The sequence below is a fragment of the Aspergillus fumigatus genome, chromosome 5 (genome assembly GCF_000002655.1).
Source record: "Aspergillus fumigatus Af293 chromosome 5, whole genome shotgun sequence".
NCBI lineage: Eukaryota > Fungi > Ascomycota > Eurotiomycetes > Eurotiales > Aspergillaceae > Aspergillus > Aspergillus fumigatus.
Genome location: NC_007198.1, coordinates 560351 through 588233, shown reverse-complemented (window position 1 = coordinate 588233; position 27883 = coordinate 560351). Strand labels below are relative to the sequence as shown.

The 27883-nt window shown below is 51.3% G+C and overlaps 10 protein-coding genes across 10 annotated transcripts; 7 read left to right on the top strand and 3 right to left on the bottom strand.

The window, feature by feature from the left end:
* Window positions 1–23: 23 nt before the first annotated feature.
* eng4 (glycoside hydrolase family 16 protein) lies at window positions 24–1515 on the top strand (the record flags this gene model as incomplete). Its single annotated transcript, XM_743021.2, has 3 exons — window positions 24–406; window positions 463–916; window positions 968–1515. The coding sequence occupies 3 exons, from the start codon at window positions 24–26 to the stop codon at window positions 1304–1306; spliced, it is 1176 nt and encodes a 391-aa protein (XP_748114.1). The 3' UTR covers window positions 1307–1515.
* An 882-nt stretch (window positions 1516–2397) lies between these two features.
* AFUA_5G02270 (Zn(II)2Cys6 transcription factor) lies at window positions 2398–4987 on the bottom strand. The gene is made up of 6 exons (XM_077804724.1): window positions 4680–4987; window positions 4502–4620; window positions 4360–4409; window positions 3677–4272; window positions 2894–3594; window positions 2398–2835 (listed from the first exon to the last, which is right to left on the bottom strand). Exons 1-6 carry the CDS (start codon window positions 4791–4793, stop codon window positions 2589–2591), a joined length of 1827 nt encoding a protein of 608 aa, XP_077660862.1. The 5' UTR covers window positions 4794–4987; the 3' UTR covers window positions 2398–2588.
* Window positions 4988–5424: 437 nt separating this feature from the next.
* Window positions 5425–10604, top strand: AFUA_5G02260 (putative ABC multidrug transporter; the record flags this gene model as incomplete). The annotated part of the gene is made up of 6 exons (XM_743023.2): window positions 5425–6483; window positions 6546–6604; window positions 6669–6894; window positions 6962–9071; window positions 9135–9777; window positions 9837–10604. Exons 1-6 carry the CDS (start codon window positions 5880–5882, stop codon window positions 10602–10604), a joined length of 4410 nt encoding a protein of 1469 aa, XP_748116.1. The 5' UTR covers window positions 5425–5879.
* A 9-nt stretch (window positions 10605–10613) lies between these two features.
* AFUA_5G02250 (uncharacterized protein) lies at window positions 10614–13754 on the bottom strand (the record flags this gene model as incomplete). The annotated part of the gene is made up of 1 exon (XM_743024.2): window positions 10614–13754. One exon carries the CDS (start codon window positions 13752–13754, stop codon window positions 11271–11273), a length of 2484 nt encoding a protein of 827 aa, XP_748117.2. The 3' UTR covers window positions 10614–11270.
* Window positions 13755–15198: 1444 nt separating this feature from the next.
* Window positions 15199–16279, bottom strand: AFUA_5G02240 (dTDP-4-dehydrorhamnose reductase family protein; the record flags this gene model as incomplete). Its single annotated transcript, XM_743025.1, has 2 exons — window positions 15199–15914; window positions 16081–16279. 2 exons carry the CDS (start codon window positions 16277–16279, stop codon window positions 15199–15201), a joined length of 915 nt encoding a protein of 304 aa, XP_748118.1.
* Window positions 16280–16485: 206 nt separating this feature from the next.
* AFUA_5G02230 (FAD-binding oxidoreductase) lies at window positions 16486–18955 on the top strand. The gene is made up of 2 exons (XM_077804723.1): window positions 16486–18735; window positions 18788–18955. Exons 1-2 carry the CDS (start codon window positions 17131–17133, stop codon window positions 18818–18820), a joined length of 1638 nt encoding a protein of 545 aa, XP_077660861.1. The 5' UTR covers window positions 16486–17130; the 3' UTR covers window positions 18821–18955.
* Window positions 18956–19133: 178 nt separating this feature from the next.
* On the top strand, window positions 19134–22201 carry AFUA_5G02220 (STE20 family serine/threonine-protein kinase). The gene is made up of 6 exons (XM_743027.2): window positions 19134–19466; window positions 19535–19602; window positions 19667–19834; window positions 19894–20495; window positions 20552–21187; window positions 21255–22201. Exons 1-6 carry the CDS (start codon window positions 19418–19420, stop codon window positions 21520–21522), a joined length of 1791 nt encoding a protein of 596 aa, XP_748120.2. The 5' UTR covers window positions 19134–19417; the 3' UTR covers window positions 21523–22201.
* Window positions 22202–22508: 307 nt separating this feature from the next.
* AFUA_5G02210 (DUF4048 domain-containing protein) lies at window positions 22509–24976 on the top strand. Its single transcript, XM_743028.2, has 2 exons — window positions 22509–24318; window positions 24390–24976. The coding sequence occupies exons 1-2, from the start codon at window positions 22856–22858 to the stop codon at window positions 24604–24606; spliced, it is 1680 nt and encodes a 559-aa protein (XP_748121.1). The 5' UTR covers window positions 22509–22855; the 3' UTR covers window positions 24607–24976.
* Window positions 24977–25086: 110 nt separating this feature from the next.
* On the top strand, window positions 25087–26255 carry AFUA_5G02200 (translocation channel protein TIM22). The gene is made up of 3 exons (XM_743029.2): window positions 25087–25332; window positions 25385–25480; window positions 25548–26255. The coding sequence occupies exons 1-3, from the start codon at window positions 25237–25239 to the stop codon at window positions 25881–25883; spliced, it is 528 nt and encodes a 175-aa protein (XP_748122.1). The 5' UTR covers window positions 25087–25236; the 3' UTR covers window positions 25884–26255.
* Window positions 26256–26488: 233 nt separating this feature from the next.
* On the top strand, window positions 26489–27836 carry AFUA_5G02190 (putative sulfite oxidase; the record flags this gene model as incomplete). The annotated part of the gene is made up of 4 exons (XM_743030.2): window positions 26489–26551; window positions 26615–26655; window positions 26745–27186; window positions 27243–27836. The coding sequence occupies 4 exons, from the start codon at window positions 26489–26491 to the stop codon at window positions 27834–27836; spliced, it is 1140 nt and encodes a 379-aa protein (XP_748123.2).
* Window positions 27837–27883: the final 47 nt, after the last annotated feature.

Here is a 27883-nt window from a genome sequence, read left to right as displayed (position 1 = left end):
AGAACCACATAAAAGCACGGCAAATGGCTGAAAAGCCGTACAGCGGCGCCGCCGACGACCACAGTCGATACGGCGGCGTCCCAACGCAGATGGCTTATTTCGGGATGGATGAGCACCAAACATCGAAGCCTTCTTCGTTCGGCCTTCAAGAGAACGCTTCGTCTGAGGCCGCCAAGCCGTGGTGGAATCCTCACGGGTGGTCGCTGCGCGCGAAGCTTATCGCGGGCGCACTGATTGTCGTGGCCCTTATTGCTGCTATCGTAGGGGTCGTAGAGGGAACGAGGGCCAATCGGTATCCTGACTATTCAAGACTGGACTACAGATTGCTGGATACGTACTCGGGACCGACGTTTCTGGACAAATTCAATTATTTCTCTGATAAGGACCCTACGAATGGGTTTGTGCAGTAAGTGTTCCCTTCTGCTTTCTGTCTTGGAGAGCTTTTGGCTGATCCTTGGGCAGATATGTGGATAGGATCACAGCTGGAAAGTTGAATCTGACCTATGCTACGGAAGCCTCTGTCATTCTGAGGGTGGACACATCTGAAGAGTCTCCCAGCAATGGCAGGCGATCTGTTCGACTTGAGTCCAAGAAGTCTTACGATACTGGCCTTTTCATCTTTGATATCGTCCATACGCCTTATGGCTGCGGGACATGGCCCGCCCTGTGGCTTAGTGATACGTACAATTGGCCACTGAATGGCGAGATTGATGTTGTAGAGGCGAACAACGGAGGCACCGAAGGGAACGCAGTAACTTTGCATACCACCCCTGGCTGTGACATGAAGGCCAAACGGAAGCAGACAGGGCATGCACTGTACCACCAGTGTGACAATAGCACTCACGGCAATGCAGGTTGTGGCGTCCAAGCTCCACCTGCCTCTTATGGACCCGAATTCAATGAGAACGGGGGAGGTGTAAGTCTTTGTGTCCAGGGCACGTTTCTCTTATTATACTAAGAAACTCAGGTTTATGCTCTGGAGCTCCGTACTTCTGGCATTCGAGCTTGGTTTTTCCCTCGAGGTTCGATTCCGAACGACATTTTAGATAATATCCCGGATCCAACAACCTGGGGAACTGCCTTGGCCGACTTTCCCAATACCAACTGCGACATTGCGTCCCATTTCAGCAATCAGAGTATCATTGCCAATATCGATCTCTGTGGGCAGCTGGGCGCACAGCCTCAGTTCTACACCCACTTATACAACTGTCCTGGCACTTGTAGCAGTTTTGTTGCACGCAATCCTGCCAACCTTACCGAGGCTTACTGGGAGTTTAAGAGTTTCAAGGTCTATCAAGCTCAATAAAATGTGGTGTTTTCTGCATTTTCACGGCGTTTGAAATTATGGTTGATGATTATTTGGCTCTAGGGCAGTTTACGACCCTTTTCACGATTAATGGCGTTCATGCAGGATTTGGGTAACCTCTTCATTCCCTGTTATGCAAGTCGATGGATCGTATAGATTGTCTCGAATGCTTTTGTCTCTTAGGTTCCTTAAAATACCACGACAAGTTCTAAACGCTACTCTATAAGCTCAACATGTTTGCCAGATATTGTTTAGTTGAGGAATTACTAGTGGTGTAGGTGGGATCATCACTATGATAACGCTATTTGAGGCCTGTCTTGGAGTGACTCTGTCGGTAATTGCACCTAATCCACCAAGTACAGAACACTGATGTCTAGTGTATCAGGCTGGCATCCAAAGTATGACTATATACCTTGGTTTGACTAATACGGTGGATTGGAGTTTCGCATGGAATCGTATTGGATGTTTAGGTCCCTTGCGTTTGGCCATTGATAGTGTCTCCCAACCTCATATCCATGGTGGGGACTAGTAGATACACGGGGATCAAAATCACCGAGCATGGGTGTTGTTCTTGAGCGATTACGAAGGGAGTTTATATCGTTCTTGATGGGGTAGAGATCCACTCCGTCAGACTTTCATATCGCGTGCATAGTACTTGATACGTTCACCTCCTCGCGGGGCAACTGTCCATCGTGATGAACCCATTAGCCGCGGACTGCGAGTTCGCATCCCAGCCACTTTGTGGAAGTTAAGTGCGTTTCACATCACGAGAGAAATAAGCAGTTGAGAGAGTCAAGCGACATCGACAAGGCCTCTGCGGGGAAGGACGCGACGTTGAACCCATCGCAATAGCTTCCCGAATCTCATCCCATTTAGAATACATGAGATGCTGGGAAGTGCGAATAGGAAGTGATCTGTAAGTAACTCCCCCACCCTTTCCCCCTTGTTGTAGGACTGGTTAAGGCTTCGACGGACAGAGCCATTTAAGAAAACCCGGCAATTCAATGAGCCTGGCAATACTGAGAACGTGGTCATACGATGTTGTTGCCTGCTCAGGTACGAGAGGAATCTACTTCAGGAACCCGAAGGGTGGGAAATAGTGTCGGAACAGGAGCATTCGGGACTTGGGGTAAGAGTGGTGCAATATCGTGCTCTGACTGCTCGGGCCCAGTGCCTTGGTGAATATGCTATCTTACCGTGAGATTTTAAGGGGAGGGCAACGCTAAACGCTGGAATTATCAGATATGGAATTTGCAGATTCGTATATGCCTTATATCAATGTTCATTGTCCCCTTCGGGCCTTGAGGATTGCCATCTCGGCCAGATGATAGAGGTCGCCCATAAACTCTTCCACAAGACGGACCTGGGCGGTAAATGTGGTTGGCATCTGCCTCCACATATACTTCCCTATATGTTGAAGTACTAGTCTCATCAAAGATAAGTCAGTGTCGCTTCGGTCCTCCTGAGGACTCATCAGGATGTTCGAGAAAAGGTGGATGGCAGACGTGGAGAGCTCCGGTAAGCAAAACCTTCCAAGGATATTAGCATCAGAGAAACATTGCTCCAAACATATGACTGGTCGCCTACAAGAGAAATTGTCCCTCGATTTGTGGATCTGTCTCCAGGAACTTTCGTAACAAAGACCGACTGGCTGCTACGCTGAGGGCAAGACTCGAGCCCGCCGCGCGGGTGTCCTGGTTCCGGACCCAGGCAGTGCACCGGCTGCTTGTCTGATGGATGGCAGCCATGGTGTAGTGGTACTGCATTTCAAAGAGGAAACCGGCCATGCGATTTTCGTGCGGTGTAGGTAGGCCCCAGGACGTGGGCACTGAGGACCGCCACTCCTCCAAGGCAATGTCCAGGCTGCGGATGGTAGCTAGGAGATCCGCATCGCTTTGGCGTTGGGCGGAGAAAGAGTAGAGGCCATGGTAGACCTTCGACTGGACCAAAGACAGGCGAATGAGAGCGAGAAACATAGTGTGGTTGTATTGGCGATAGAAAGGCTGCAAGCCTTCCAGGGGGCCAGTTACCGTCTGCATTCGAGGAAGCCTTAGATCGCAATTCGTCACGTCGATAAAGGGTTGAAGTCCTGTGCGCAAGCTGAACATCTTGTCGAGGGTGAAACAGATCCAAAAAAGGTTCCTGACGTGCAATTTTGCATCCAGAGTAACGCCCTCTACATCCTCGGGGTAGACGTTGCCTTTGAGGTGAAAGACGAAGCGTGTGGCCATGGACAACAGAAGCTCTATACTGAGCATATCTCCAGATATGGCCTGACTACAGATGCACTTTTTCTCAAAATGTTAACTTTGTATAATTGTTAAGATCCCTATGCACAGGTGAGTGGTTGAAGGAGAACGATGGTCTTACCAGCATGGTCAGTGCCTGCAACCCGTCCAAAGTTACTGACTCGTTGAGCATCTCCGGTAATAGATCTTGAGCCTCGCGGGCATATTCATCGGCGGTCACGATTTTGTCAACATGTGGTTGGGCAGCAAAGAACGAACTCAGGGCCATAAAGGCTAATATACATATCCTGGCGCTGGAAAGCCCAGGCGAAATGTCTGATAATTTCTTTTCGTAGGCCGCTCGGATAGTGCACTCAAAACATGTTCGGTTAATGAGAGGCAAGAACTGGCCGCAAATTGACTTTTGAAAAGCCTCTATCTGTTCGTAAAGAAGCGATTTATCTGGCAGAGATAATCGTCGGTCGCCCTCGGTACGTTTCTTAGCTAGCCGCGGCCAGGTGATAGGCCTCAAGCTGCAATATCGGTCTAGAGATCTGTCCTCGCCGGTACGAGCTCGGATCCATTCCAACCCGCTTGGAGAGAAGAAAGGCAAGCCATTAAAGGCACAGATATTCCCGAGAGTCTGTCCCGCAAGGCATATATCGGTCCCGAAGCCCTGGGGCGTCACAGCCTGGGGACCGCCCTGTGGAAAGGGTACTCCAGGCCGAGTTTTTCTTTCTTTAGTCCATGCAATGGGGCCATGTTAGAATAATCAAAGACCCTCAATATTGGGGTAGATATCAGTTGCGTTTAATCCGGACGTACCGTATCTCATAGATGTACTTGCTGGTGGGGAAGGTGAATTACTACTGCTGCTGGAAAACCGAGTCAATAAGGATCACGTTCGATGTAACGTTACAATCAGGTATGAATACAAAGGGATATAAGAAAAGCCAGAGGTTCATACGTATCACTCCGAGTTTGGCGTAAGCATGAGCGTGAGGAATCTCGGTTGCGTGTGAAGGTACAGGGGATGTTATGATGGTAGCACCAGTCACACTGGGGCGTTGCGCGATCACATTTGATCTAGATCCCACTGGTTAGAATAAAAATCTAGATTATTCAGCCCGTACTCGGGGACAGACCTTTCTGATGCTGCAGGAGTCGCAAGCATATGTACGTCGGGTACGGCGTGGGCGGTTCGCGCCATCATGGCCACTCAACCTTTGACTGGGCATCGCCCTTGCAGGATGATTCATATAATTTCGACCAGGAATTAATTATATGCCCGGGTAATGGTCACACTTAATCTAAGCAGGACAAGTACCCCCAAATGATGCTCCGTCTGTCACTCTTCGACCAGTGGAAAACAACCGCATCTCAACAAGATCCGATTGCTCATGGCGATGGTTTAACTATTTTAGCGCACTTACAGATTGAGGTACGTCCATCGCTCAGTCGGCCGGCATGGCGAGGAACCGGAACCCGCTTAATCATCAGCTTTTGAGGTTAATTAACTAACTAACTTCTTATTTACTCCGGAGTACTCTGTAGAGGATCGACGGATGCGACAGTACTCCGTAATGCGTGGGTCCTATTCCCGAGCATGCAGAAAAGATGGTTAAAAGTTCTAGGCATCGGAATCCGGGAGAAGACATAATTTTATCCCGACTGCCGAACGATCTATCGATGATCACCGACCCCGGATGTTGCGTCTTTATGCTCATTCTCCAGTTGGTGTCGGGGTCTCATTAACTACCTATCAGAGTACTAACATAGTTAACTAGTTGCTGTCGTGGAAATGCGCTGAGTCAGCGGACTTGTGGCTGTGCCAAGCATTTACTAGATCCCATCCAACGACTTTATGTTTCTCGACTACCAGAGCAACCCACGAGATGCAAAAATCTATCTGGCAATAGTACATTATTACACACTGGGGATTCTGAGACCAATTGGAAACTGCGCCTCTCGGCCTCGGTAACTCGATCGCTCCGATTTGACCTACAATGAGGCCTGAAATGGATGCAAGCCGGGCTATCACCCTCGCGGTGTCACCGGTGTATCTGTGGATGTTTCCATATTCCTGATTCTCGGAGAAAATAAAGGTGAAAATGTCCGTTGGAACTGCCGGAAGGATAGCTTCCGGACGAAGAGAGGCGAACGGCCGTGAAAATTATAATAATAATAAAAGTCAACTACACCCACCGCTCAAGGGTCCGGGCAGACTGATATTCGCCAAGGAATTGAAACAGATATACCGGCTAGTTGATCTGTTCTGATTGCAACAAATACTCTGCCCTTTTCCTTCACTTTCGTTAGTATCAGCGGTCAAGCACAACCATATCATGAGCGTCAACAGTCAGGGCAAGTACTTATCTGAGGATCCTGGATCTCAAGATGAGGAAACCATTTACGAATCTACGGTCAGATCTCCCATTGACCTTATCTGGCCAGATGAGACAGAGAACCTGAGGCAAATTGCCACCCAGCAGTCGGAGAAGTCGCGCAGACGGTCAGAGGCAGGCGCCCCAGATGTGACCACGCGCACTATAGCGGAGGATGACCCTGCGTTGGATCCGCAGTCAGCAGAATTCAATCTGGAGAAGTGGCTCAGAATTATTGTGGCAGACGCCCAAGGGAGAGGTCTTTCGCCTCCACAGGCCGGGATTGTCTTCAAACAGTTGAATGTCTCGGGATCTGGGGCCGCCCTTCAGCTACAGGACACGCTTGGCTCGACCTTGGCGTTGCCCTTTCGACTCCCGGAACTGCTTCGTCAGAGGCATTCTCCATCTCGACTGATCCTCAAGTCCTTCAATGGCCTGATGAAGAGTGGCGAACTGTTGCTGGTGCTTGGACGTCCAGGAGCAGGTTGCAGCACCTTCCTCAAGACACTGTGCGGCGAGACTCATGGACTTGATGTTGATCCGAAAAGTGTTCTCCATTACAACGGTACCAATATCTTCTGAACCATCCCCTGTTCCAATTCCTCCTCACTAACGGCGACTTCGAAGGCGTCTCTCAAACACGCATGATGAAAGAATTCAAAGGCGAAATTGTCTATAACCAGGAGGTAAGCCTGCAGGAATCGTGCTCGCATCTGCGCTTGCGCTAACGTCAACTGTTCTTCCTTGCAGGTAGATAAGCACTTCCCCCATCTTACTGTGGGACAGACACTCGAGTTTGCAGCCGCCGCTCGCACTCCCTCGCACCGGTTTCACGATATGTCCCGGGACGAGTATGCCAAGTACGCAGCGCAGGTGATCATGGCGGTATTTGGCCTGAGCCATACTTATAACACAATACTTGGAAATGACTTTGTTCGTGGAGTCTCCGGAGGAGAACGCAAACGAGTCTCGATAGGTATGCTGCAGCCCGTTCCGTTACCGTTCCCAAGGCCATCCGCGAGTGTGCTGACGTTCGAACGAAGCGGAAATGGCTCTCGCTGCTACGCCTCTCGCAGCTTGGGATAATTCCACTCGTGGACTGGACTCGGCCACCGCTCTCAAGTTCATTGAATCTCTCCGATTACTGGCAGACCTGGCTGGAACTGCGCATGCCGTGGCAATCTACCAGGCCAGTCAGAGCATATATGACCTCTTTGATAATGTCACTCTCCTCTATGAGGGACGTCAAATCTTCTTCGGGCCAACATCCACCGCAAAGGGCTTTTTCGAACGGCAAGGCTGGGAATGCCCTCCTCGACAAACGACAGGCGACTTTCTCACCTCAATCACGAACCCGCAGGAACGACGTCCCCGCGCTGGTATGGAGAAAATCGTTCCACATACACCAGAGGATTTTGAGAAGTACTGGCTCCAGTCGCCAGAGTATCGACGCCTACAGGAGCAAATTGAGAGATTTGAGACTTTACATCCCCCAGGCGACGATGAGAAAGCTGCCGCTCATTTCCGAAAGAGGAAGCAGGGCGTGCAGTCCAAAAGCAGCCGGAAAGGGTCCCCTTACCTGATCAGCGTACCCATGCAGATCAAGTTGAACACTCGACGAGCATACCAACGATTATGGAACGACATCTCCTCGACCCTGTCAACGGTGATTGGTAACGTTGTCATGGCTCTCATTATCGGTTCCGTTTTCTATGGAACCGCCAACACTACAGCAGGCTTGTCGTCACGGGGCGCAACGCTGTTCTTCGCAGTTTTACTGAATGCATTGACAGCAATGTCAGAAATCAACAGTCTGTATTCCCAGCGCCCAATTGTTGAGAAGCAAGTGTCCTACGCCTTTTATCATCCTTCGACGGAGGCAATCGCCGGAGTGATAAGTGACATTCCCGTTAAATTTGTCCTTGCTGTGGTCTTCAACATCATCCTATACTTTCTAGCGAACCTTCGCAGGGAGGCATCACAATTCTTCATCTACTTCTTAATCACTTTCATCATCATGTTTGTCATGAGTGCGGTTTTCCGGACCATGGCTGCAGTGACAAAGACTGCCTCACAGGCCATGGGCCTGGCTGGGGTGTTGATCCTTGCGCTGATTGTCTACACCGGCTTTGTCCTTCCAGTGCCCTCGATGCATCCTTGGTTTGAATGGATTCATTATATCAATCCAATCTACTATGCCTTTGAGATCCTGGTTGCAAATGAGTTCCATGGCCGTGATTTCCCATGCGCCAGCTTTGTGCCAGCTTACGCAGACCTCTCGGGTGACAGCTTCTCTTGCTCTACTTCTGGGTCTGTAGCTGGCCAGACCACTGTGAATGGCGACCGCTTTATCTATTACAACTTCAAGTATAGCTACAATCACGTTTGGCGGAATTTTGGGATTCTGATGGCCTTTCTCATTGGCTTTATGGCCATCTACTTTCTGGCTTCAGAGCTAAATTCGTCCACCACCAGTACTGCCGAGGCATTGGTCTTCCGGCGCAATCATCAGCCCCAGCACATGCGTGCAGAAAATGGCAAATCCACTTCTGATGAAGAGAGTGGCATCGAAATGGGTTCTGTTAAACCCGCGCATGAGACAACCACAGGTGAACTGACTCTGCCTCCACAGCAAGATATATTCACGTGGCGTGATGTTTGCTATGATATCGAGATCAAAGGGGAACCTCGACGCCTGCTTGATCATGTTTCCGGCTGGGTTAAACCTGGCACCCTAACCGCATTGATGGGTGTAAGCGGAGCAGGTAAAACTACCCTGCTTGATGTCCTGGCCCACCGAACCAGTATGGGTGTCATCACCGGGGATATGTTCGTTAATGGGAAAGCTTTGGACACGAGTTTCCAGAGAAAGACGGGATATGTTCAACAGCAAGATCTACATCTCGAAACCGCTACTGTGCGGGAATCATTGCGTTTCAGTGCCCTCCTGCGTCAACCCCCCACGGTCTCAATCCAGGAGAAATATGACTATGTTGAAGAAGTGATTCGCATGCTGAGGATGGAGGAATTTGCTGAAGCTATTGTTGGAGTTCCTGGTGAAGGATTGAACGTCGAACAGCGCAAATTACTGACCATCGGTGTGGAACTTGCTGCAAAACCCAAGCTACTTCTTTTCCTCGACGAGCCGACAAGGTATGCGATTGACGGCGTCCATAATTTAATGGATTTGGTCAAATGAGCTAATGTTTGAATCAGTGGTCTGGATTCGCAGAGTTCATGGGCTATTTGCTCATTTCTGCGTAGGTTAGCCGATAGTGGGCAAGCGATTCTCTGTACAATCCACCAGCCAAGCGCTATTCTCTTCCAGGAGTTCGATCAGCTACTGTTTCTCGCAAAAGGTGGAAAGACTGTCTACTTCGGTCCTGTGGGGGACAATTCTCGCACCCTACTTGACTACTTCGAGTCGAACGGCGCACGGAAATGCGGCGAATTAGAGAACCCTGCGGAGTACATGATCGAAGTCGTCAACGCCAAGACCAATGACAAAGGACAATATTGGTATGATGTCTGGAATCAAAGTCCTGAGAGCCGCGCGGTCCAGGAGGAGATTGACCGCATACACGAAGAAAGGAAAGCCACTCACCAAGAGGACGATGATCAGGCGCACACCGAATTTGCGATGCCCTTCTGGTTTCAGCTGTATGTCGTTTCGCGCCGTGTCTTCCAGCAGTACTGGCGAATGCCAGCACACATTGCCTCCAAATGGGGTCTGGCCATCATGGCTGGCTTGTTCATCGGCTTCTCCTTCTTCGATGCCAAAGCTTCGCTGGCGGGCATGCAGACAGTCCTTTACTCCTTGTTCATGGTTTGCTCTGTCTTTGCATCTCTTGTTCAGCAGGTAGGATCCCGAATAACCACATCCCGCTGTGTTACCATGATATTAACTGCCTTTTCTAGATCATGCCCCTATTTGTTACCCAACGATCATTGTACGAGGTGCGCGAACGACCCAGCAAGGCGTACTCATGGAAGGCCTTCTTGATTGCCAATATCGTGGTGGAGCTCCCATATCAGATCGTCATGGGGATCCTCACCTTTGCCTGTTACTATTTCCCCATTGTGGGCGCCAGTCAATCAACTGAGCGACAGGGTCTGGTTCTTCTCTACTGCATCCAATTCTATGTTTACGCCAGCACTTTCGCCCACATGGTGATTGCAGCAATCCCAGACACGCAGACTGCCAGCCCCATTGTCATCCTTCTGTTCTCAATGATGCTGACATTCTGCGGCGTGATGCAATCCCCATCCGCCCTACCGGGCTTCTGGATATTCATGTATCGACTCTCACCCTTCACATACTGGGTTGGAGGCATGGGCGCCACGCAACTCCACGACAGGAATGTCATCTGCTCAGCCACAGAACTCTCTATCTTCGACCCCCCGGCAAACCAAACATGCTACGAGTACATGGCAGAATACATGAAACTCGCCGGTGGCCAACTCCAGAATCCCAATGCTACCTCCGAGTGCAAGTTCTGCTCCTTGACTGTTGCGGACCAGTACCTTGCAGGGAGCGAGATTGAATGGTCCCAGCGCTGGCGGAATTTCGGGATAATCTGGGCCTATGTCGTGTTTAACATCTTCATGGCGACGGTCCTGTACTACCTTTTCCGAGTTAGGAAGTGGGACATTGCGAGCATTAAGGCGAGGTTCGGAAGGAAGTGACAGCTTCACCTTCCCCTTTGCCTGGTTTTCAATCTGACACTCATTTGGGTGTGCTCTTTCTTATTTTTTTTTTCGTGTAGTCTTTCTTTGCTTCACTTTTCCTGTCCACTTGTTATACTCTGGCTTTTTTGGGTACTATTTTAATCAGCGACGCGCCATAATCACTTACAAGATAGACTTCAGTTTTTCCTTTAGTCAAACTGATCTTCACCTATTCTCTCATAGACTGGCCATTTATAAGTTTAAAGACGTTTCGCAGCTATCAGGGGTAGGTATGGCAATCGTAATAGCGCTGCTAATGGACTGCAGAGTTAGGAGGAGTTGGAGAAGACATCAATACGATATCCCTGTTGAAAGTGGCATGTCTCCATGGATCAGGAGAGTAATTCGTTGGAGTTAACAATGGAATTGCATTCATTGAGTACATTCATTGGGTACTCTTACAGGGTATCAGATGTACATTGGAACGATAGCCGCACAGATATTCAAGACAGGAAGTTGAAACCAGAAGAGAGGACGCAGATCAAAGACCGTAAAGGAAGAAGGAACCCTCCCCCCCCCTCAAACACCCCCGGGGAAATCCAGTTGTATGAGTCATCATGACACCAACGCCGGGTGCTAATGCGCATCGACAGGTGCAAGTAATATCGTTATCGTTAAAAGGCGCTATAGGTTCCGTAGCAGGCTGCCTTCGGCGAAAGGGTTGGGCGGCGTGAGATCCAGCATTGGCTTCGACGCGTTCCGGTCGCCGGTGGCCACGCCGTGGCCGACTGGGACGCTGCTTTGTGCTACAGCGAGCTGTGCGGAACGTGCGAGGAGGCTGTTGGCGAGGAATGGACCCTCGGATGGTTGCGCATTGTCCACCGGGGAGGCCGGGGACGCAGGCGCGGTGTGCTGGTGTCGCTGGTTGCTGGTGCTGCGAATGGTGTTGGAGCGCTTGCGGGTCTGTGTTTCTGTCGTTGACAGTGGTTCCGGCGGCACGGGTGGGCGCCTCCAAGTTGTCGATGGCGGGATGGGGATTGCTCCTCCCACGGGCTCGGGTCCCGTGGCTGCGTCAATCAACGGGACGCCTGGTTCGACGGCAACGCCTCTCCCCTTGCGAGCATGTTGTGGAGGTTCTTGGTAAACCGGGGTCAGGTCGACCAGCGGTTTGCTTCTGTTCACAGACAGAGACCGCTTGACAGCACCAGTACCCATGTCCGGAGCCTGGGACGAGGTCATCGTGTTCGAACGACTGGCAGGCTGGCTGACTGGGCCGCGACGCGTACACATACTTCCGACCAGTCCATGAGCAATGAACGGCTCTTCGTTGGCCCTCTTTTCCCTCTCTTCTCGTTCCTTCATAGCCTGTTGACGTTGCGTATATGTGCGACCCAGAAGTCCTGACGAGGCGAATGGGGAGCCATCAGTAGGCTGCGTTGCAGTGTCCGATTCCGCCAGAGATTTCGGGAAAGACGACGGTGGCGGTCCACGCTCGCGCGAGCGTCTCGGTCGCAAGAAGATGTCTTTGGTCTTGCTTGATTTTTGCTGGTCATCAGGCGAAGAATGCTGTGATGACGCTCGCTCTTGCTCAGCAACAGACTCCAGGTCGACCAGGGGTTTGAACTGAGGTGGATGGCTCGACTTGGAACGAGAAGAGCCAACCCTCTGCTGGTGGAGGCTCTTCGCTTCCTCGTCATCTTCACTCTGGGCTGCGCCCTTTTTATGAACGAGATACCAGCTGCGCCACGTTTGCACGGCTTGATGCCACTGCTCGGCGACTGCCCTGTCGTTTGTGGAGAAGAAGTGAACAAAATTCTCCGTCGAGAGGAACATGCTCGACTTTTGCTGACTCTTGATTGCCTGGCAGATCTTCTTTGGTGGATCAACGTTCTTTTTCAGAAAATCCGGTGTGGGAGAATAGACATCAAAATCAGACAGATGACAGGCATTCATTTGGTCCTTGCCATGTTCCTTCTTAGAAACAGTGACCTGCCCATCCGAACGAAGGGTGACAAAGCGCTTGTCCCACTTACGAGGCCTTTGTGAGTAGTAGATGTGCACTGTTACATCCGCCGGCGGCGCGATCGGTACATTCTGCGCTTCAAGCGGGCGCAAGGACTCGATGCTTGCCGCAGGAACAATAATCAATGCGTTCTCTCCATCATACGCCCACGAGTTCAAGATATCCCTCACATACTCGTATCTGCGCAAGGGCCGCTCCAGCCCCAGCTGGCTAAACGACTCCATCATAATGAATCTGGGGGGATCGATCTCACTTGTCAGGCACGCGGAGGCAGCAACTAACAAATCATGAACCCGTGTGGACGGCATGACGGGCATCTTGGTTGACATCCTCCCATATTGAACCAGAACGCTGCGCTTCCCCGAATTCACTGCAGAAATAGGCGCATCCACCCCAGTAAAGTGATTTCCTGTCGGAGGCTCTGGGGATTTGACGGCGGACGACTCTGTGTTCGACCTGTCCTTGGGTTTAACAAGCTTCATCTTGTCCTTGAGAGATCGACGTTTCGGCTCAGAGGCTTCGTCCGACCTGTGATGCCGCCGCGAGCCCTCCTGCACGTCATCGTGCCTGCGCCGGCCCTCTGCGGTCCGGGGAGTCACTCTCCGATGATCCGAAACAGCTGGCGCGGGCTTTATGGTTTCCCCTGTTAAGCGAGCCATCGCCTCCTGCCTGTGTCTCTCGCGCTCAGCTTCCGAGTCCTCAGTGGCCGCGGCGTTATCGCTGAACGGGTTCGTTGTGGTTTTCGTAGGTTCCGTCACGCTTCGAGCCATCGCCGGTACATGCGCTGCCGTCGCTGCAACGGCCTGTTGCTCGGGAATGCGCAGCGGGTCGTGGCCGTTCAATTGCGTTTTATGCGTCGGAAGGGCTGGGGCCGCAGGCTGTGCCGCCATCGCAGGGGCTGTCGGAGCGCGCTGGCGTCGGTATCGGGACATGCTTCGGTTGATCGAATCAGCTGTCGGTGTCGTCCCATAGTGGAGGCCAGTTGCAGGAGCGCTCGGGAGGCTGGGGGCAGGAGGGATCGAGGTATTCAGCTGCTTGGGCTGCTTCTGTGTGGCTGCTCTTCGGACGGACCGATAGCGGGAGAACTTCAAAGATCCCTGGTCGGGGCCAGCCTCCATGCTGGTGGTTTGTGTTTCCATCGCCATGGCTATGGGCTTTGTTTAAGGCACGTTTCTTACACGGATCGTCTTGTAGGTGCGGATTGCATTGTTTGGCATCGACGCGCTTGTTATTCAGAGCGCGACCAAGTGGTCAGGACAGTCAGTCTCCTCAATGGACAGGCTCAGAACAGTGCTCGTTCTCAACGGCATCAGAGGGGCTGAAGGCTGTAGGTTGACTTCCAAAGCCAGGCCAAAGTAAGGAGAATAATATCAAATTGGTTGGGAAGATGTCCAAGGGGGGAGGCGAGGGAAGGAAAAATGAGAATTGAAAGGGTGGGAAATGAGGCGAAACTGAAAAATAACTCCGGCGCAACAAACCCCTTGGATGCTGTAGAGATGTTTCACAAATGGCCAGGCATTCCCTGTCACGTCCTAGGAGTAGGAGGACTAAGATAGACGAAGTGGGCTTTGAGGCGTATCACCGTGACAATAATATCTTATTACCATCTACAGAGTACACCATAGATAGAGCACGAGACTCTATCTCCGTTGGGGAGCGGAGATTAATGGATAGTTGACTTAACTACAGAGTAACATAGAGGTTAGTTACTGACTCAGTTGAATTACCGCAACCAGTCACTCGACATCACTTCACTCTCCATCATGCCAGCACCGAGAGAGAAGTTTAGACGAATAGTGCTACCCCAGAAGACGCGTTCATCGAGGGGACATGATTATCTTTACGATATGCAGAAATCCTGATTCCAGTGGGAAGAATCCCGGGAACGGCGCAGGAAAAAGACGGCGAATGGCTGGGAGAAATGAATCAGGCACTATCGACGTAAGATCTGGCGTCATCATCTTGGATTATTACTCTCAATTAAGTTATTGTTTGAATCTCAATGACTCAATTTATAGAGATCATCTAAATCTAAATCTAGTATCTACTTAACATGAGATGGAACTACGGAGTACTGCTCCTACTACTAATTGGAGATCGTCCTGGTACCTGACTTGCAGCCTCACAAGGCCGTATAGCAACGACATGAGAGGATGCAATGTGGATCGACATACCCACAGTCGGGTGATTAACATAGTGACTGATGACACATCCTGCTACTTCAGCTCGCTCAAGCGTAATATTGAATTGGATCTCATCGTGGATGTTCATTTGACTCCGTGTTGTACAGCCCGGCTGGGTTCCTGCATCGGTCATTCTGCCCTTGCGTCCGTCTCTGCATAGGGCGGGAAGATCTATCTACTGTGCCTTGCGACATTGTCCACCATTACTTCCTTGCGAAAACCTATCGCATAGTCTTGATTTTCTAAGCACAGTCCATTTTTTAATACATCTCGAATCAACCGTCCGCTTCGGTCATGTCCTCCTTGTCCCCTGGACAAATCAATCATTTCTTGTATGCTCCCAATTGCTTCCGCCTACTCAAGAATTAGTGCGAGCCATGGTCTGAGAGGCCACATACTGTGGTACTTACCACCATGCGACAAAGTCAGTTGTCTGAACATCAACGCCCAAATCCTTCAATACCTTGGTTGAGAGATGAGTATCATAAGGCCTCTGTACAGATGCGTTTGGATCATTCCCTTGCTTGTTCCTGATCATCCCTGCCAGGGAAAGACCCAGCACCTCCGCAAGCTTCTCGCACATTTCGTACTTGGTCATCCGATCTTCAGACGAGAAATGCAGGACCTTGGGCAGTTCATGAATCCGTGGCCGTTCTTTGAGATATTTGATGACAATGTCACGGCACACACGAGCTACATCCTCGGTGTTTGTCGGGTAGCGCTGCGCCCAGTCGTCCATCTTCACTCCCGCGTTCTCATCCTGGGCCTTCCAGATCGCATCGATCAGAATGTTCACAGCGCTCTCGGAGTTATTCTGAGCAGTCCCATACAGCAGTGGCACACGGAGAACAATCCCTAACCCGGTATCCTTTGTGGCCTCTAGCACCGCAATTTCGCCGTCTCGCTTGAGCTGACCGTAGTAATTCGTCGGAGAGGGCTCTGCATCGACCTCGTAAGGAGCCTCTCCCTCCTTTCCGGAGAAGACATAATCGGTTGAGATGTAAACCAGCAACGCTTTTCGGGCAGAGGTCTCTTCGGCAAGAGTTCGAGTGGCATCGACATTGACCCGGCGAGCTTGCTCGGGGTTCTTATCACACAGATCCGGAGACCGGTTTGCGGCGCCTAAGCAGAGTAGTCAGTGTCAATTGCAGGCGCATGGCGTGTGCTTCGGTATCGTTGGCATACAATGGATAACAATCTGAGGTCTGGTTTGCAAGATCAGCCCTCAGCCCAAGAATGAATACATTGGAGCATCGCCCATGAGCACTACAAACAGAAAATCAATGACAATGCAATGGCACTAACTTTGCTTCATCCAACAGATTCTTGATATCCTCCGGTTTCTCCAGGTCCGCCTTGAGGATCGTGGGCGGGGTAGCTCTAGAGTAGCCTTGACCAACAACAAAACAGCCAGAATGCTTGAATGTATTGAAAACCTGACGGCCCAGCAAGCCGGTAGCTCCAGTAATCAGAACAGTAGTCGACATTTTAATTTGTACTTTCGTTCAGTCGGTTGTGTTGTTCGAATTTGGGTGCTGGACGCTTACTGAAATAGCAATTCCAGTGCCCCTCTGCCGTTACCAGTCTGCTGCATCTATCCACATGACGTAACGACCCTCATTATGTCCTGTTCCAGAAGACACGCAGAAAGATCAACCCCAATACAATAATGACGAATTACTCTTAAGGTTGAGAGTACAGTTACTTGATCTATGAAAGGAATAGGAAAGATTATGCGTCTACCTGAGCATCTGGTTGCTCTACTGAAATCGTAACACCTGGCCAGCAATTCCTCTCAAGCTCAGACCTTGGGATGGTCCAGTCCCATAGGATATCAAACCGGTCAACTTACTGCAAGGATAGCTTGGCGTCAACCTTGGTAGCAATAATAATTACATCCTGCCGTGGGTCTATCACAGAAGATCCATGCTCCTGTGCCTATCTGCATAGTATTGCTCTGAGAAGCTTGACAGTTTCTCTGTTTCTGGCTGTAACCGCATATGAGGACCAGCGAGGAGTCTGTAATCTCTATGCCAAGTCATCTTTTCCAACTCGATATCGACAACCTCAATAACTAGCTCTTGACGGCACTTTTCATCCGACTCTTCACTCATAAACTCCCGGGGAAAAACTGAAACTGTGCTCCAGTCCAAGACCACTCTGTTTAAATCACGTGATATATCTAATGTCAGTTGTTCCAAGCGTCAGAGCGGATAAGTCTCCGATCGTCACCGCCTTGGCCATGATGTAGGCAGTACGCCAACGGTGAGCATTTTGGATCGCCGGGTTCTCGCCGACTTGAAACTTTTCGAATCTCCCATTGTCGGCTTCAGAGACAATGTCGAGTGCCAGAAATTTTTCAGTTGCCCTCCGACGGGCTCGTATACCCAGGCCTCAGTGTTGGTTGCGCCCCATCATCGCCAACCGTGCTGCTGTGCCGGCCGCAAGATCTTTCAGTGTCAGCTCCGTTGTCGGAGGGAATACAACAAGAGAAATCAAGTACACCACCAACGCCTACCCCGAACTGAAACGCAACCCCAATTTCGCCGAGATCACGGAACAGGATGTAAAGTACTTCAAGGATCTGCTTGGCGCTCAGTCGGCTGTGATTGATGGCGTGACAGCAGACGCTACGGACGATATCGAACCCTTTAATGCCGACTGGATGCGCAAATACCGCGGTCACACAAAGCTAGTCCTCAAGCCGCAGAACAAGGAGGAGGTTAGCCAGGTCTTAAAATACTGCAATGAGAAGAAGCTGGCTGTTGTTCCCCAGGGAGGTAATACAGGGTTGGTGGGGGGTTCCGTGCCTGTATTCGACGAGATCGTTATCAATACCTCACGCATGAACAAGATTCGCTCTTTCGATGAGGCCTCTGGTGTGCTGGTCGTCGATGCGGGTGTTATCCTCGAGGTAGCCGATCAATACCTTGCGGAGCGCGACCACTTGTTCCCCTTGGATTTGGGTGCAAAGGGTTCGTGCCATGTCGGAGGGAACGTCGCGACCAACGCGGGAGGACTCCGTCTGCTGCGTTACGGCAGTCTTCACGGCAACGTGCTTGGTCTTGAAGCGGTCCTGGCGGATGGCACTATCGTCGACTCCCTCTCCACCTTGCGAAAGAACAACACAGGCTATGATCTGAAGCAGTTGTTCATCGGCTCTGAAGGTACAATTGGCATTATCACCGGCGTCGCCATCTTGTGCCCCCCTCGGCCCAAGGCAGTCAATGTGGCCTACTTCGGTCTCGAAAGCTATGACCAGGTTCGCCAGGCTTACAAGGAGGCCAAGGGTCATCTCTCCGAGATCTTGTCCGCCTTTGAGCTGATGGACGGACGCAGTCAGAAACTCGTTCACGAGTCGACCGGTTCAAAGTACCCGCTAGAAGGGGAGTACCCTTTCTACTGCCTCGTCGAGACCAGTGGTTCCAATGCCGAGCATGACATGGAGAAATTGGAAGGCTTCTTGGAGCATATCATGGGTGAGGGAATCGTCGCCGATGGTGTTCTGGCCCAAGACGAGACGCAATTCCAGTCTATCTGGCGGTGGCGCGAGGGCATCACGGAAGCTCTGAGCCACCTCGGCGGTACCTACAAGTATGACGTCTCTATTCCCCTGCCCGAATTGTACCAGCTAGTGGAAGACTGCCGTGAGCGCTTGACGACGATGGGATTCGTGGGCGATGATGATTCGTTCCCGGTCCGAGCCGTTGTTGGCTATGGCCATATGGGCGACTCAAATCTCCACTTGAACATTTCTGTCAGGCAGTACAACAAGGAGGTTGAGAAGGCCATTGAGCCTTGGGTATATGAGTGGATCCAGAAGCGCAATGGCAGCATCAGCGCTGAGCATGGATTGGGCCTTGCCAAGAAGGAGTTCATCGGGTACAGCCAAAATGACACCATGCTCAAGTTGATGAAGCAGCTGAAGACCTTGTACGATCCGGTAAGTCTAGCTCACTTCAGCACATCCTTCGAGGGTACTAATAATGTTCTAGCATGGGATCATGAACCCTTACAAGTACATTTAGGCATCAAGCGCTTGCATGGCGTTTAATCGTTTCTAGCGGGTACGAATCATTGCAAACATAGACAGATTTCATGACATCAACCGGCGAGTCTGATATCATTGACATCCTTCTAGAACATCGAGGGTTCGAAAACCCCTGTAGATCTCTGTACCTTACTTACCTTACTGCCTTAATGTACCTTACGGCCTGAAGGACTAAGGTAGGTACCTAACATCAGCCACACAGCACCTCACCAGTGGGGAATTTCCCGAAGCGGGCAAGCTCCACTTTGCTGCCTTAGGGGGCTGGGCGGCGTTCGTTGCCCAGCGAACCATGGAAAGGTGCGGCTAGCGACCACTGGATGTGATGGACCCGAAGTAGATACAATACTTTTACTTGCCTCCCCTTTCATCCGGCTCAATTAGCTGTTTTCCGGTCACTGGGGGTTTAGAGCGTGCGAGACTTGTCCAGATCAGCCATTGAATCTTGCCGGGGCAAGAACTGCTAGTTGAGCTGTACGAGTTGCGCCTTGTGTATTCCGCTCGTTGTTGTGTTTTGCGTATCAGCCTCGGATCCGGCCACCCCCCTGAGCGACGACTCGGGTAACATCACGCAACCATGGAGGGAGATATGGCCAGTCGGTATCAGATGATGGAGGAGCTAGGAAGTGAGTGGTGACCAACCGCTAAACAATCGCAATTGGCCTTCTACTGACGGGAAAATTGTTGGTGGCAGGTGGGAGCTTTGGGACTGTGTACAAGGCTATTGAAAAATCTACCGGGGAGATTGTCGCGATCAAACACGTACGCTCTCACCACTCAGTGATTTGTTTTCATTTCTTTATTGACCGTTTGGGATTGGATTTAGATTGATCTCGAATCGAGCGAAGATGATATTCAGGAAATACAGCAGGAAATCTCCGTCCTAGCCACATGCGCAAGTCCCTACGTGACGCAGTACAAGGCGAGTTTTCTTCGGGGACACAAGCTATGGATTGTCATGGAATACCTGGGCGGAGGATCTTGTCTCGACTTGGTAAATATATCAATTGGTCAAGTATCATTGGATCTTTGCGATCGCTAATTCTTACCTAGCTGAAACCCGGTGTCTTCAGCGAAGCGCATGTTGCTATTATCTGTCAACAGCTGCTGCAAGGCATGGACTATCTACACAGCGAAGGCAAAATTCACCGCGACATCAAAGCCGCCAATGTGCTTCTCTCTCACACAGGAAAGGTCAAGTTGGCCGACTTTGGGGTTGCGGCCCAGCTTACCAACATCAAATCGCAACGCAATACCTTTGTTGGAACCCCGTTTTGGATGGCGCCTGAAGTAATTCAACAAGCTGGATACGATTATAAAGCGGACATTTGGTCCCTGGGGATCACTGCGATCGAGATGATCAATGGAGAGCCGCCCCATGCGAGTACGCACCCGATGAAAGTTCTCTTCCTCATTCCAAAAGAGCCGGCCCCTCGACTAGAAGGAAACGAGTATAGCAGCGCTTTCAAGGACTTTATCGCGCAATGCTTGACCAAGGACCCGGAGCGGAGACCCAGTGCGAAGGAGCTTTTGAGACACAAGTTCATTCGCAATGCAGGGAAGACCGAGGCGTTGCAGGAACTCATCCAACGGAAGCAGGATTGGGATGCTGGCAAAGGCGTGAGACAGAACGTCAAATACTATGCGGAGTCCCTGTGAGTTCTGATGCTTTGGGCTTTGAGTTGTCTCTTTCGCTAATCTATATTCACAGCAATACGATTACACGGCTGGAAGACGACGACGGCTGGGTGTTCGACACTGTCAAAGCGCCTCCCACGTCGATACCAGAGGATCCGCACGACCTAGTATCTGAACGGGATACACGAGACCGTCTGTACGACGAAGCCTCGGAGTTGATGGACAATCTGCACATGTCCAGCCCACCTGTCCCGCCGAAACATAGCTCAAACTCAACCGTGCGACGAAATCCAGCAGCTGACAGGAGTCCCTCTGTGCGACGGCCAAAGCGACGATCAAGTGGTGTGAAGCAGCCCCTGGGCGTCGACTTGACTTTTGGCAACAGCCCGTCAACTGTTCGCCAGTTCCGTCGGGTGTCGGATAAGACCGGGCCCGACTCCTCGTACAATAACCAGTACCAGATCGCCGTCGATGAGAACGCAAGCCCGAAGACAGTGTATTCGGATTCGAACAGCAAGGAGGCTCAGCTAGGGCGTCGGGCTTATAGCAAGGCTGTCGGCCTTGCTTGCCAGGAGGTCCTTGGCACTACTGCAGACCAGGAAAAGCGAGAAGCCATCTCAAGACTGGCAGAGGCCTGGAGCGACCTGGAGATGGTCGACCCTGAGGGCCTATACCATATTCTCAAAACTATCAACGAAAAACTTCAGAGGTCGGTAATTACAGATTCGCGTGTCCGTCACTAGCGTGACACTGACTGACATTCGCCTCCTTTTCAGTGATTCGAAACTCGCAACTCTCGTCCCGCAAGCTCCACAACCCGAATCCCCACAGAGACCACGGCTCGTTTTAGCACAAAACAATCCACATCTGAAGAGCCACCGTCGCCGTCAGTCTGCAGCAGCGCCAGACTCCAATTGGCAGCCGGCGCAGCTGTCTAATCTTCCCGGTCAGCAGGTGCCGGGAATGGAACACACCAAGCAATTGTCGGATGTTCTCTACCAGCGTTGGTCCGACGGCCTTCGTAACCGCTGGCCTGGAATCTAATTCTATCTATCTACTCTTTGGCTGTCCATGCTGGATCACTTTCCCTTTCGTTGTATAAAAGGTTCTGGGGCGTCCCCGGCGTCGATACATGATGCAATTCTTCTCTACCGGTCTACTGGTTTGCTATTTTTCTCGGTGTCATCGGCAATCAACTGTCGCTCTCAATGTTCTCAATGGGGGGCGTTCGTTTTCTTTACTTGGCTTGTATTCTGATGGGTTGAACTGCTGGTCGATGATACCCACTTCGAGAGTTGTCTCTTGTCCTTTGCTGCGATGGGAGAGCATGTATGGTAGATTACCTGCCTGCCGACTTGGCTTTAACTCATCAGCTGATCTTGTTTTTCTCTCTCTTTTTCCCCCTGGTTTGCATAAGGATTGGTCCTGGTGTTCCCATTTTCTGACTACTTTCTGGTGAATCTGTTAATTGTTTGTGTGTGACTATCGGAATTCCCCTGTCCAGCGTTATTTGTGTGATTACTTCTACTTCTGTTTCGTCATAGACCCTATGTTCTCGGTGTCCTGCGTTGTGGAGCATCGTACTTCTGTTCTCTCTGTGATATATGTGTCGCTGGTCATTAAATGTAGTTACTGTGATTCATTCTTGTATTCGATGTTTGTTGAGGCGTGGAGATAGCGAGAATAGCCAAGAAAATAATAAACCGATGTACTCATCGACCTATCTGCAGAGCAATCCTTGAGAATGAGTTTTCTAATACCTCAGATTCCACCTCAGAGGCTTGGTGCATACCGGTGCATCGCGCAGTATTCCTCAACCTCAAGCCGCAAATAAGGCATCCTGAAGAATCATCCTCTGTTGCTGTGAAAATTGATTATGACCGACTTGAATTAATTAGGGAACTGCCAATTGGAGCCACAGACCCGAGGCGATCGTGCCCCTGAATGGATGAAACGCGGCCGTCGAGGCTGGAGGCGGAAAGGATGCGCAGTGGGAGACCCGCTGCTTTCCTGACGTCCTTCTGAGTCGTCACTCGGCAGGCTAAAGACTAGCTAGACCACAGGGAATTCTGGGCCAGGCGGTCTGTTGGTTTTAGTCCAATTAGACTGTTAAATTAAGGTGGACTGGCTTTGGTTTAGAAAGGGGAGACGAGGGCTGTCCTCATATCTGTCCAGTGATGCTGCTTGGCTAGACCTCTCTGCATAATTTCTCCGAATCTTTCTTCCTTCTCTCCTTCCGTCACTTATTTCTTCGTTTTCTTCTCATCAGTCCATCGCTATTCATTGGCTGGCCAATCCTCACGCTCATTTTGTCATGATCGATTCACTCCCTTAAGTACCACAATCGCTAAGTTCTACGCTCTATTCTGCCCCGAAGATGGGGAGCTCCCCGGGAACGGGCGACGCGGAACCTGCGCCGGAAGCGTCCCAAACAATGTCGCCATCGTTCCAAAGTCAGCGGGAACTGCCACCTGAGGCTTCAGCTGTGGTACAACGTCGTCCAGAACTTCAGCAGAAGCGATCGTCTATTCCCCCCAGACCGAACGGTGCTGCTCGCCACACAAAACGCCTGACCCTCAACTTTCCCATCAACGTTGTTCCGGGTCTTGAATCCGATCCTAGCGTCACTTCCCCTGAATCTATGACACCTGCCACATTCTCGGCGGCCCGTCCATCTCCCCTCCCTGCCGCTGGAGCTCCGGTCGTGTTTGACGATCAGGATGATGGCTCTAGCCTTCTGACTGCCATTGCGTCGCAGGAACGGAAGGTGTTGGAACTCCGCGAGGAGCTTCAGAGGGCGGAGGCAGAGCTGGATACTTTGAAGAAACAATGGGCTTCCTCGGAGAAGACGAAGAAACGCACGGAGATCAACCACCGAGCGGAGCCGTTGCTTCCTCTTCGGTCGCCCGACCGCGCGATCCATGACGAGTCGAGCCAGCATAGTAGAGAACGCAGTGCAGGCACAGCGGATGGCTCTTCGGCCGTACAGGCTCGGCGCAGCCGCGATCTCGAGCGGCGCCAAAGCCTCCGAGCGAGTGTGAATGGTGGCACTGCGATATCTGCGAATGGTCGGCGTGTGTTCCAGGGATCTCATACGCGGGCGCTGTCGCTGCTCTCGCCAGTCAATGGTCCTGGTGCCAACCAGCAGTTTGGTACTGATGCGGCCGGCAACCGAACGACCAGAACGCCGCGGTCGGCGACCTTACCTTCTGTTGAACGCACTGCAACGACCCAGATGAGCGAACGGCCCACAGAGGATATGATCTCTCAGTGGCGGAGGACCATGCCGCCCCCATCTCGGGAGGCACTGGTGCGTACCGGCAAGCAGATGGCTTCGGATTTGAGAGAAGGTTTGTGGACGTTCCTCGAGGACATTCGACAGGCTACGGTGGGAGAGGAGGGAATCAATGCCACTCAGTCGAGGGGAGTGCCTCCTGCGCGGAAACGGGATTCCAGCTCCGCGTCCCGAAGCAGAGATCGGTTGTCGGTGCATGGAGGCAAATCATCGCGGTCACCGTCGTCCGCTCGGGGCAAGGCGGCGGGGACACAATTATCTGGTAAAGACACTAAATCGGTGGACATAGACGTGTCGTTCTGGAGTGAATTCGGCATTGATACAGCTGGGCAGAAGTCCACGAAAGCTCGCGGAGCCTCAAATACCCCACGCGGGGCGACCGAACAAGAAACCTCCAACAATATCGACGTTGAAGAGAACTGGGATGACTGGGATACTCCCCAGCCCAAGAAGACGCACACCCCTTCGTCGAGCCGCTCCACGCTGGAGTCCAAGCATGACCAGTCTCCAATAACCCAGAACAGTAGCCCCCGTACAAGCGGCAGGTATGCTATTTGAATTGCACCAGGCTTAAAACTCGCAGTCTAACTGATTGATATGCGCTGACTTGCATTAGCTTTGGAGACTGGCGCGCCACCCAGGATGACTTCGTCCCCGACCCCAGTGTATCAGATGGCATTCCCTGGCCTGCAATTACCAAATTCGCTCCCTCGAAGCTCACGCGGACGGCATCCAATTTAATGGCCGAGTGGGAGCGCAGTCTCTCACCCTCCCCTGAGAGAAAGAATCAATTGAACTCCCCGCCCCTTGACAAGGACGACAAAAAAGACTGAACCCGCCCGTGGGCTGTCCTAGTCCATGACCCTTGACCTGATGCATGTTTTCTTCTGCTTCAGGCTACACTGTAAATACAAACATATATGGACATGCGCTCTACCTGGCTGGATTGCATGGATCAAGTACAAAGTAACGCAGGGCTACGATTATCGTTCGAAATACCCTTACGACTACAGCGTTTCTTTCCTCCGATTTCGTGGATTTGCCATTTTATGACTTCGTTTCTTTTGTTCCAAAGCTGTTTGATGAAGCTCTTTTCCGACACGGATCATGTGAGAATACATGTATATATATGCCTCACTTTTATGTTTCCATAACTTTTGCACTTAGAAACTACGCAATCAGATTCTTCTCCAGCTCAACAAACATCTCAATAAGGTGAAGCAGAACATAGTGCGTGGTCATGTGATAAACTGCGCATTTGGCAGTATTACTCCGCCGTAAAATAAATTTGTTCTTCGCCATCTCCGCAAAATGTCCGAGATGGTTATCTGTAGCCAGCGACTTGATTTCCATTCAGCGACGTGCGTTTCATCTTTCCTTGCGAGAATTCTAGTGGCAGAATATCTGCGCATACATTACAGCACTCGATAGTATCTACGCCAATAGACCCTTCAAAATCCAACATGAGTTTTCCAGGAATGACTCCGCCCATCGGCGGTATGGGAGGAGCGAATAATATGCAGGGCATGAGTGACCAGGAGCAGGCAATGGTCAAGGCGGTTCGTATCCCGACATCCATCCTACCGGGCTACATGCTAAATTAATATACAGATGCACGCAGCAATGGAATCCTGTCCCGTCAAGACCGCCATCTCCGGTACAATGGGATTTGCGCTGGGTGGTGCCTTCGGCTTGTTCATGGCTAGTGTATGTGCCCCATTCCCCCTGATTTAAACTACGAAAAACAGGTGTCTGATTGTGTCTACTTCTATAGATGTCCTACGACTCCGCATTCACCCCTCAAGGAGCCGCCCTCTCCGACCTCCCCTGGCGCGAACAACTCCGCCGCGGCTTCAAAGACATGGGCGCCCGCTCCTGGTCCTCGGCCAAAAATTTCGGTATCGTCGGTGCGCTCTACGCTGGCACGGAGTGCTGCATTGAGGGCCTGCGCGCGAAGAACGACCTCACCAACAGTGTCGCGGCCGGTTGCATCACGGGCGGGATCCTTGGTGCGAAGGCGGGCCCGCAGGCTGCGGCTGCTGGTTGTGTTGGTTTTGCGGCGTTCAGTGCAGCGATTGATGCGTATATGAGGATGCCGTCGGAGGAGTAGTGCCGCTTGCTTCGGTTGCTTCGCCTGATATGCGGTGTTGCTGTTCTGTTTGGACAGATGGTTGTTTTGCAAAACGTGTATAAACATTTGGCGTGGCGTTGGGTTTTCTCTCTATTTTGGTTTGATGGGATAGATTATGGGCAGCATCTTTGGCGTTCTTGGGGTTTCTACTTTGTCCGATGGACGATGTGCTTGTCCGCGCGTGCATATACTCCGACTCCGTTTCTGCACTTATGCATCTGTTAGATCTTGAGTGGGCGCTGACTGACTTGTACGGTATGGGTGTGACTCGCAGCTCAGGTGTACAATACGTGATAAAATTATAGAGGGTGTGGATACAGGCATATACTCCGATCTACTTGGCTATCCGCTACGCTTGTTTTTCATCTCTTCTGTTGAAATGATGGCGACTTTTAAGGGTTGATTAATGAAATGTATACTTAGCCCTGATCTCAAGGACTGTATGAAAACAAATCTATCCTTTACCTCTTGGTGATCAGCATGACATTCGCTTTGCCCCACGAGATGCATGTTTGCTTCATCCATGACGTAGGGGGCAACAGTATATAAACTTCCACAACATCCGCAAACACACAAACACATCAATGACAATGTCAACTACGCCAGCTAACAGTTTAGAAGATGACCTGTACGGTAAGTCTCCAACCGTTAAGAAATGATCAGTCTTAACCCGATCCTCGGTATAGCAAATCGAGTACTCCGTCGACAAGCCACTGAACCGAGAGCCACCCGTCAAGCAACTCGTCGCGAGGTATGTTTCCCTCCATGACCGTCATCGTAGTACATTAAACGGTTGAAAAAATGACGGCAGGGATAATACTAAAGCAGTATATATTATAGCTTCCTCACACCAGCCGATATATCCTACGACCGTAATCACGGCCCCATCCCGCATCTCTCAGCAGACTCCCATAAAGTACACGTCGACGGCCTAGTCTCAACCCCTCTCAGCCTATCTATCCAGCAGCTCGCAAGCGAATTCCCCCAGCATGAAGTCATCTGCACTCTGGAATGCGCTGGCAACCGACGGCACACGATGCGCACGATGCTGAAGGAAGTGCAGGGTATCGATTGGGGGGATGCAGCAGTGATGAATTGCAAATGGCGGGGGCCGAGATTGCGGGATGTGCTGCTGCGCGCGGGGGTTAAAGCGAGTCAAGAAGGCCTGCATGTGGAGTTTTCGTGCTATCAAGTGAAGTGTCAGGAGGATGGGTGGTTTGGGGCGAGTGTGCCGCTGGAAAGGTGTCTGGGGGAGGATGGGGATGCGGTTCTTGCGTTGCAGGTGCCCTTGTCTCGTTCGCTTTAGCGTTTTTGGAGGGGAGACTGAAGATGGCATAGATGAATGACGCTCCGCTCCCCGTGAACCACGGATATCCTGTTCGTACTATCCTGCCTGGCATTGTCGGCGCGAGGTGGGTCAAGTGGCTGGATCGCATCACGGTCTCAGACCATGAGTCGCCCAATTTCTACCAACAGCATGATTACAAGGTCCTGCCGCCAGCGGCGGTCGATCAAGAGTCAGCGCAGCCGTTCTGGGCGCAGACGCCCCCCATGTCTGATATGCCGATCAACTCTGTTGTCGCGGTTCCAGAAGATAATGAGACGGTTGCGTTGTCGAGTTCTGGGGTCATGGAGGTGAAGGGGTATGCTGTTCCGCATGGTGCGGACGGACCGGTTACCCGTGTGCAGGTGTCGGTGGATGGAGGGAGGACGTGGATAGATGCCAAGATTGAGGAATCTGGGGATGGGAATAGGCGATGGTGTTGGGTGTTGTGGAGTGCTGCCGTGTGTCCTGAAGTAGGAACAGGGAGGGAGGTTTTGAGTCGAGCTTTTGATGCTGCTGGAAATGTGCAAGTAGAACATTCGCAGTGGAACCTGAGGGGTGTCGGGTATAATGGGTATGGACGAGCGCAGAATCTGACAATCATTTAGTGCAGGAGCCCAGGGGTTTTTATGGCCAGGAAGATTCTTTGATCTGA

Excerpts from the sequence above, each read along its gene's own strand:
- AFUA_5G02270 (XM_077804724.1), bottom strand. The coding sequence starts at position 4,793 with ATGAATCATCCTGCAAGGGCGATGCCCAGTCAAAGGTTGAGTGGCCAT. Across the intron at positions 4,410-4,501 it reads CGCCAAACTCGGAGTGATAC|CAGCAGTAGTAATTCACCTT; the intron begins GTATGAACCTCT and ends TCGGTTTTCCAG. Across the intron at positions 3,595-3,676 it reads TGCAGGCACTGACCATGCTG|TGCATCTGTAGTCAGGCCAT; the intron begins GTAAGACCATCG and ends TTTGAGAAAAAG.
- AFUA_5G02230 (XM_077804723.1), top strand. The coding sequence starts at position 17,131 with ATGTCGAGTGCCAGAAATTTTTCAGTTGCCCTCCGACGGGCTCGTATA. Across the intron at positions 18,736-18,787 it reads TGAAGACCTTGTACGATCCG|CATGGGATCATGAACCCTTA; the intron begins GTAAGTCTAGCT and ends ATAATGTTCTAG.
- AFUA_5G02220 (XM_743027.2), top strand. The coding sequence starts at position 19,418 with ATGGAGGGAGATATGGCCAGTCGGTATCAGATGATGGAGGAGCTAGGA. Across the intron at positions 19,467-19,534 it reads GATGATGGAGGAGCTAGGAA|GTGGGAGCTTTGGGACTGTG; the intron begins GTGAGTGGTGAC and ends TGTTGGTGGCAG. Across the intron at positions 20,496-20,551 it reads AAATACTATGCGGAGTCCCT|CAATACGATTACACGGCTGG; the intron begins GTGAGTTCTGAT and ends CTATATTCACAG.
- AFUA_5G02210 (XM_743028.2), top strand. The coding sequence starts at position 22,856 with ATGGGGAGCTCCCCGGGAACGGGCGACGCGGAACCTGCGCCGGAAGCG. Across the intron at positions 24,319-24,389 it reads AGCCCCCGTACAAGCGGCAG|CTTTGGAGACTGGCGCGCCA; the intron begins GTATGCTATTTG and ends GACTTGCATTAG.
- AFUA_5G02200 (XM_743029.2), top strand. The coding sequence starts at position 25,237 with ATGAGTTTTCCAGGAATGACTCCGCCCATCGGCGGTATGGGAGGAGCG. Across the intron at positions 25,333-25,384 it reads AGCAGGCAATGGTCAAGGCG|ATGCACGCAGCAATGGAATC; the intron begins GTTCGTATCCCG and ends ATTAATATACAG. Across the intron at positions 25,481-25,547 it reads TCGGCTTGTTCATGGCTAGT|ATGTCCTACGACTCCGCATT; the intron begins GTATGTGCCCCA and ends CTACTTCTATAG.